Raw genomic sequence first — 8,563 nt, 5'->3', positions numbered from 1 at the left:
AGTTTTATTTGGCTTTAAAAATGTTTTTTTTTTTTTTTTTTTTTTTTTTTTTTTTGAAATTGTTGTGCAAACAAAACAGGGATGTTAGTTGTAGCAACAACACACTGAATTCTGGCACAGCCTTCTGGCTACACTTACATTTATATACCACACAAATTACTTATTATATTTTAAATGCATATTATCTTGGGGGGGAAAGACTGGTTATGTCTTTACTAAGCAGTTTTGTGACAGCTTGTCCTCTTGGCAAAAAATAGAAATATTGCTGTAGGACTGCAAAAAGAAATTAACTTAAAGCATTACATCAAATATGTATGAGAGCAACCATTACAGAGGGGGTTGTCTGCAATAGTTTAGAGGTCATGAGACACTTTTTAGTGGCATTAAAAAGCATTGGACAACTTATTCAGATTTAAAATTTTATAAATGTCATTATTAGATAGAAAATATTAAACCAAGAGTTAAGCTTTTTTTTTTTCAGAACAGAACTGACACAAAAAGTGTCACTTTTTTAAACGATATCTTTTGCTTTATCATATTAAACTAAATAATATTTTTTGTGATTATGCTGGCAAATAAATGCCTTTATATATTTTTTATTTGAATAAATGCCAAATATTTTGTTATTGGATGCATTCATACATTTTTAAGTGTCACTTAAAGGAATAGTTCACCCAAAAATTTAAATTTACTCACCCTCAGGTTTCTTCATGAGAACAGATTTGGAGAGATTTAACATTTCATCACTTGCTCAGTAATGGATCCTCTGCAGTGAATGGGTGCCGTCAGAATGAGAGTCCAAACAGCTGATAAAAACATCACAATAATCCACAAGTAATGTACGTTATTCACAAACTGTGTATGTGCTGTAATAAACTAATCAATCAAGACCTTTTTAACTTCAAACCATTGCTTCCAAATAAAATGGATAGAGAGTCCTCTATCCATGATATTGCTTTCTCCACTGAAAAAGTCATCTAGTCTGAATCAGGAGAGAAACATGCAGAGATCAAGCACCGTTTATAAGCAAAAACAGTCCAAAACCGTTCTAAACAAATGTGTCAGTTGATTTTGATGTAAGACTTTTTCACTGGAGGGAGGAAGCATTATTATGGATTATGGAATCATATTTAGGCCAGAAGCAATGGTTTAAAGTTAAAATACCTTAATGATGGATTTGGTTATTACAAACACGCAGCTTTTCACTTCACAAGACATTATCTGATGGACTGAGTGAGTCATGTGGATTACTTGTGGATTATTGTGATGTTTTTATCAGCTATTTAGACTCTCATTCTGACGGCACCCATTCACTGCATAGGATCCACTGGTAAACAAGTGATGCTACATTTCTCCAAATCTGTTCCGAAAATCAAACTCATCTACATCTAGGAGGGCCTGTGGGTGAGTAAATTTTCAGCAAATTTTCATTTTTGGGTGAACTATTCCTTTAAGTGTCTAAATATGTTTTAAAGGCCACTGTTTTAAAGATACGACCCATACAGACCTGTCGTAGACCTTTAGAAGCCAGTTTAGACACAGATCCACACACAAAGGCACATTAACCAGATCCGGATGCACCTGCTGAAGTTCACGGTAGATTGTGCAGAGACAGTTTATGATGCCTGGAATCTCCAGTAGCTGCCCATTATGCGTGAGTTTGTGTTGATCAAAGACACTCTGGGCGATGCTGAGCTCCAAAAGGTCCACTGAAACAGACAGACAGATTTAATCTCCACTCATTTCAGTCTCCACAATGAATTCCATTCAGCGCATTTTAATAAAAGTCACCAGAGCGTAACTCATCCGTTGGCGTGTAATGAAAATTCCCTACTGAAAAGGCAGCAAAAAATTATAGCACAATGAATTCCATTCAGCGCATTTTAATGAAAGTCACCAGAGCGTAACTCATCCGTTGGCATGTAATGAAAATTCCCTACTGAAAAGGCAGCAAAAAATTATATTTCTTATCAGATTTGCAACCAATTATACATTTCAACAACTACCCTTTCTCAACATTACCCACATTCAAAGATATGAAGCAGAAAGCAGCTGCTGTCTGTTACCAAAAACACCATCCGGCTAACCTGACTGAAGGCTATTTCTGCACTGCTTGTACTGTACTGATGTTGTCAGCGGGTGGCTTGCCGCCTCTAATGCTCTCAAAACTCTGACTGCAGATCAAAGGCTCATAGTTAGTGTACCAGAAACGTCCTGACAAAATTAGCAGATAGAGCTTGAGATTGCTTGGTTAAAATTGCCTTTGTCTTCTGCAGTAATCTGTTTACTTCCAAAAGCCATTTCGAGTGAGAAGTGATGAGGGGTTTTTCAATGCAATGCAATGATAAATGTCCAAACAAATATGGTATTTGGTACAAAATCCCCCACAGAAGAACCATGGAACTGTTTTTTTATTAGGAAAGTATAAGAAGTATAAGACTTAAATGATTAGATATCACTCACAGCAGAGGGCTTTCTGTAGCCGGCGGCTCTTCATCGCTGTGCGGTAAGCAGAGAAACGCAAGTGGCTCAGATCAGCTGCACATTGAGGGTAAAACATAAAGGCTGGATGTGAATATTATCAAGAAGAAAAGTCCTAGTTCTCAAGTTCAAATAAAGAGCAAAATGTAAGAAAGCATGCATATTGAACATGTTTAGTGAACTACATGGACAGAAAGACTTGACACTGATTGACAGGAGCAAGAACAAACCCATTGACTGAAATAGCTGTGTCATCTTTGGATGATCCCATGAGGTGGTCTGCTGCTCATGACTGAAAGATAATTAATCATAATTAACATCAATTCACCTTAAAGGAATGTACCATTGAAAATGTATTTTGGTATCTGTTAAAGTATAAGAATAAAATTGACAGAAGGTTTTGAAGAGTTTCTTGCAATTATTTGAAGGAGCCTTTTTTTGTACGAAATCAATACTTTTATTCTGTAAGGATGCATTAAATTGATCAAAAATGACATTGAAAACTTTTATAATGTTACAAAAAGATTTCTATTTCAAATAAATACAGGAGTTCTGGCATGAAACTCTAGATGGCGCAGTCTGATAGGTCTAACTCAATCTGACCTAATGACATCATTATCACATGGCACAGCTGATTGGTTCTCTCCTGTATCGGTAGCCAATGAGCTCGCTGCTCAACATTCAAATATATGACTAATGCTTGCTGAAGCAGTTTGCAGCGTGCTTCAGAAACCCTCCACCTTCCCCAGCTCCACCTGTATAGATCTGCTACGAGGTGATTCATGTATGCTATATGGGGGTTATTTCATATATGTTATATTTGCAGCAGCAATATTTCATACATGCTCACAGCAGCATGCTGTGGATGTATTGGCAGTAGCAAGTCTCGGTACTTGCTCTGCCGCAGCGGCAGCGTAGCTGCTGCCAAGACCAAATACATTACCATTGTCATGTACATTTCCATGCCAATCCCTCCGAGAGTTGTCATGACAGAAATGCTGTTCTTTTGAACTTTCTATTCATCTAATAATCCTGAAAAAATTAATCTTTTAAGCAGAACTGCTGTTTTCATCATTCGTTTCTTGAGCAGCAAAATCAGCATTTTAGAATGATTTCTGAAGGAACTGATTATAATACATTTTAGTAAGGGTGACTGCAACTAGATTAAAATTTGTTGAATAACTTCATTCTGATGCAAAACTGAACACATGGGAAATCACATGAAGATTATAATGTATGAAACAACTCACTTGATATAATAAGGGACACCGTTATGAAAAACAGCTCTTTGCCAAGGGAACTGAACGGAAACTGGTTGGGAGACAGAAGGTTTCAAAGTCATGACATTTGAATAACTTTCACGCAGTATGGTTTTTATTATACAGTGGAAAACTTATTTAAGACGTAATTGGGGTTTCTCTACTTTTCTGAACAATGATTTTTCATGACTTCCTCAACTGTTTCCAGTTGCCCGGATGAAGATTTTTAAGAAAAAATTTTAAAAGAGCAATTTCTAGCCAGCCGATGAATAGAGTTGAGTATAACTAAAATATGTGCATTACCATTCAAAAGCTTGGGGATGAAGATTTTATAATATTTTTGAAAGTCTGTTATGCTGCATTTATTTGATCAAAAACAGCATATCTGATAAGAAAAATACAATAAAACAGTAACATTATGAAATATCATTACAATTTAAAATAACTTGTTCTATTGTATTGTAATTTATTCCTGTGATGCAAAGCTGAATTTTCAGCATCATTACTCCAGTCTTCAGTCTCACATGATCCTTCAGAAATCATTCTAATATGCTGATTTGCTCAAAAAACATTTCTGATTATTATCAATATTTTTGTCAGGATGCATTTTTTTCAGGATTCTTTCATGAATATAAAGTTCAAAAGGACAGCATTTATTTGAAAATCTTTTCAAATCTTTTGTAACATTATAAATATCTTTACTGTCATTTTAATCAATTAAATGCATTCTTGCTGAAAAAAGTGTTAATTTCTTTAAAAAGTAAAGTCTAACTGACCCCAAACTTTTGCATGGTAGTGTATACCTATTCACTACAGAAATTACTTTTCAGTTACTTTTTATTAATTCACATAAGTGTTCCAGGCCTAAAAAAAAAAAATCACCATTTTAGAATTAAAAAGGTTTTCCATGACTATGATAGTACTGACAAATGCTTAAAAATGTTTACCCAACTTACCAGACAAGAGGTCATGGGAGAAATGTCTCTTATCCATTTGAGAGCATTGCAACTGCTGGTGCTGATTACCCACGATCCCCTGATAAGAATTTGAAAAAAAAGAAAAATATTCTCAAACTATCAAGATTGAAGGATTATGACTAGACCAAATGGCAAGATAAAAAATGATGCCTAACATCTTACTGTGCTATCAGACCATAATGCGCTGATCGAAACAGACCCTCCCCATAGAGACATAATGGTAGCTCAGATCAGAGGGAAATTACAGTGCTTTAAAGGCTTTTTCATCCTATGAGACGACTAAGCAGGGGGCAGTCTGAAGAAAAATCAAGACATTGTTCTGAGAATATGAGAAAGAAGTCTCTGGTACTTCACTCCTGAAATGAACAGATGCTCATTATCCAACACGCCGGTCTTCAAGAGTCTGTGGAGACACATCTCTGGCAAAATATAATGAGTGCCCTTTTCATCTTGTGTGATAGACAATGCCACATCCCAAAAGTACAAATGGTGCAACTCTTTCAGTTATATTTCAGTTATAACTATTACATGAAATCCCAAAATGCTCACTTGGGATGAAAAATGTTGTTGTTCGAGCTCCAAAAATGAGTTAGTAGCAGCCTGACTGTGGTTTGATGAGGGGTGTTGGTGAAACAAGGCCCAAGGGTGTCATTGGGCAGGTAGCAGCTTAATTATCTATGTTCTCCAGCTGCTCAGATTGATACGGAGGGTCAATATATCTGCCCACAGGATCCTCAAAACAACATGACAGTCGCACACTCGTCAACGCTGTGGGATAAAGCAGAAATCAAAAACAAACTGGACTCTGTGTGGTTTGAGTGATCCTAATGCATGATTAAAAATAATCGATTCTTTAAGGTCAGCGCTGGGGTTTGAATGCACCTTGTGAGAATTTCAGAGTGGGATGCCAACCGGCTCTAATGATCTGTTGCCCATGTGGCACAAATTGGCAACTTTATAGCTATTCTGTGGGCTAGTAAGAAATATTCTAAACCTGAGGTGTAAATAATCTAAAATTTTGACCTTTAGTTTACCCCAAAATAAAAATCTGCTAAAAATGTACTCACTCTCAGGCCATCCAAGATGTAGATGAGTTTGTTTCTTCATTTGGGGTAATTTAGCATTACATCACTTGCTCACCAATAGATCCTCTGCAGTGAATGGGTGCCGTCAGAATGAGAGTCCAAACAGCTGATTAATTCAATTATTATCTTGTGAAGTGAAAAGCTGAGTGTAAGAGTGTACGGAACATATCCATCATGGTGTTTTAATTTTAAAACATTGCTTCTTGCCAAAATAGTCCATAATCCATAATAACGCTTCCTCCAGAGAAAAAATCCATCCCCTGTTGTCCTCTCACATCAAAATACACTGGACTCAAAAAATAATACTCAAAATGCAGAGGCAATATTTTGGATAGAGGACTCTTGAAGTTACAAATTTTGTTACAAATACAAACAAAAAATGTTCATTACAAACATGGAGCCTAAATTGATGGACTGGAGTGGTGTGGATTATTGTCAGGTTTTTATCAGCTGTTTGGACTCTCATTCTGACGGCACCCATTCACTGCAGAGGCTCCATTGTTGTGCAAGTGATGTTATGCTAAATTTCACGAAATCTGTTCAGATGAAGAAACAAACACATCTACATCTTGGATGGCCTGAGGGTGATTAAATGATTACTTTTATTTACATGTATTTACAGTTAGCATGACCATGGATACATACAGCTTAAAGAGTATTTCAGATGGTTTTATGCCCATTACTGCACATCTCAGAGTTTAACCAATGTAACTCCATCTTGACCCTGATGTTTGACGTTGTATGATCAATAGGCGGTGTGGTCTGATGGCCTTGCGTGTATGCAGTCCTCTACCTAATCTGACCTGGTGGGACGGTTCAATCAAACAGATGCATTTGTACAGTCAAATCTGAGACTGATCTTTCACCGGATCTGCCTTAGTCTATTCTAGGCTAAAATTACAAAGAAAATGTCATATTTGATCATCACATGAGACATGAGGAATGAGCTGCCTATGACATATCCAAGTGTATAATAGAGTTCTAAGTCTGTGGAGGTCAAACTGGAATAAACTGAAGAATAGAGAGTGACATCCGTGGTACTAGAGTAAATTTTCCCTCTTCACTCAAAAACACTGGAAGATTCCTAATAATAATCTCAAATATGGTTACCATATACCTAAATGTTGAACAGTAAAGCATGTCATAATAAAACAAATGCTAACAGAGTTTATGATAAATAAGGGTCCTAAAAACAAAAAAGACAAATTCTAGTTTATATTGAAAGGTGATCATTTTAAGCTTAAAGGGGTCATTGGATGCCCATTTTTCACAAGTTATGATTCTTTAGGATCTTAATGAAAAGTTTGTAACATAGTTTGGTTAAAATTTCTCTTTTCAGAGCAAGCCGTTTTGTTGCATTTTCCTTTAAATGTTAATGAGCTCTGCTGACCCCTCCCCTCTCTTCTGAGCCGCTCTCTGAGGGACTGAGAGATTTTAGCTGCATTCATCGTGAAACTTGCTAATTAGCACATTATTAGGAAAGGCTATTTGCAAAGATTCATTACAAAACATTATACTCACTTCTTCTGTAGGTGAAGCTGGATCACGAATGATTCGCACAAACATAGACGCATTTATGTAGATCGGGGGGCGCATTCCCTTCAAAAACAAACATAATCCACTGCAAGTTCAGCGGCTCAGATGTCGGGAGTAAATGACGACTGCTATGTTCATTATTACATCCAACAACAGAACACCTCAATCACTATGGAGACATTCTTGTCTACATCTGCTCCGGCGGTGAAACAATGGCGGACTGATGACAGCTCACTCAGAGCGGGTCTAAGGTAAGACACCAGTCCAATCTGTGCGGGTGGATTTGTATCATTATAGGATGGTTGTGTACACACACTGCCAACACACACACACATTTCAGTTCAAACAACTTGTAAAAGTGCATGTAAGATCCAGTGACCCCTTTAAAATGAAATCAGGCATTAAAACATTTTGAAGAACAATTCTGAAACATAAAATAGAAAAAGTATATGTTACTAATTCAGCATCAATAAAAAATAAAATTATAAAGAAAATTAATTTTGGTAGCACTTAACAAATAAGGTCCTATTAGTTTAACATTAGTTAACTACATGAATTAACTAACAATGAAAAGTTATTCTAAAACAGTTATTAGTCTTAGTAAATGTCAGTTTCAACATTAACTAATACATCATTAAAATCAGGAATTGTAATGTTACAATATTAATTGGACCTGATTAATAAATACTGCAACAAATTAGTTGCCCATTATTAGTTACTTTTAGTTATTACATTAATGGGCCTCGCTTTACATCCTTGCCGTAATTTTTCATTTGAACTCACGATATTTTCCACGTTCTCCAGCACACAGTTGACCATGCTGTGTTCCTCAGAGTGCAAGCTCTCATTCTCCATCTCAGCCAGGCCGAGGTCCAGTTGGTTCATGGCATGTTGGAGATCCTGAAGTTTCCCCAGAGCCCAGTCGACCTCGTGCTGCCAGCTGGCGGCCTGAGCACTGAACCGCTCCCAGTGCTGCTGGACCTCAATGGCCTGCTCCTGAACCGCTTGAGCCAGCTGACGAATCTTCTCCTCCTGGACTGTCTCTGCTGAAAGTTAAAGACAGCGTCAGTCAAGCGAGATGTTCCACGTCATGCCATTTTAGTGATTATTTAATCCAAAGTAGCGTTTTTTGTGATCTGTGGGTTTCTGTATACTATGGTGACATTTATAGACCACGATGACCATGACGTCTTTTACATTATTACAGTAGATTACAACATCATAA

General features: G+C 36.8%; 1 protein-coding gene across 1 annotated transcript in view; it reads right to left on the bottom strand.

The window, feature by feature from the left end:
- Positions 1-8,189, bottom strand: part of LOC107742759 (utrophin-like) — a 16,192-nt gene extending 8,003 nt beyond the window's left edge. The window contains exons 1-7 of the mRNA XM_016555796.1: positions 8,122-8,189; positions 4,697-4,775; positions 3,732-3,792; positions 2,712-2,773; positions 2,464-2,538; positions 1,508-1,709; positions 233-273 (exon numbers count right to left, since the gene is read on the bottom strand). Coding sequence (XP_016411282.1) covers positions 233-273; positions 1,508-1,709; positions 2,464-2,538; positions 2,712-2,773; positions 3,732-3,792; positions 4,697-4,775; positions 8,122-8,157 — 556 coding nt within the window. The 5' untranslated portion in view covers positions 8,158-8,189. The remainder of the gene's footprint in view (positions 1-232; positions 274-1,507; positions 1,710-2,463; positions 2,539-2,711; positions 2,774-3,731; positions 3,793-4,696; positions 4,776-8,121) is intronic.
- Positions 8,190-8,563: the final 374 nt, after the last annotated feature.

The sequence above is a fragment of the Sinocyclocheilus rhinocerous genome, unplaced genomic scaffold, assembly GCF_001515625.1.
Source record: "Sinocyclocheilus rhinocerous isolate Xijiao unplaced genomic scaffold, SAMN03320098_v1.1 scaffold2091, whole genome shotgun sequence".
NCBI lineage: Eukaryota > Metazoa > Chordata > Actinopteri > Cypriniformes > Cyprinidae > Sinocyclocheilus > Sinocyclocheilus rhinocerous.
Note: the sequence above shows the minus strand (reverse complement) of the source record. Positions and strands in the feature narration are given on the sequence as shown.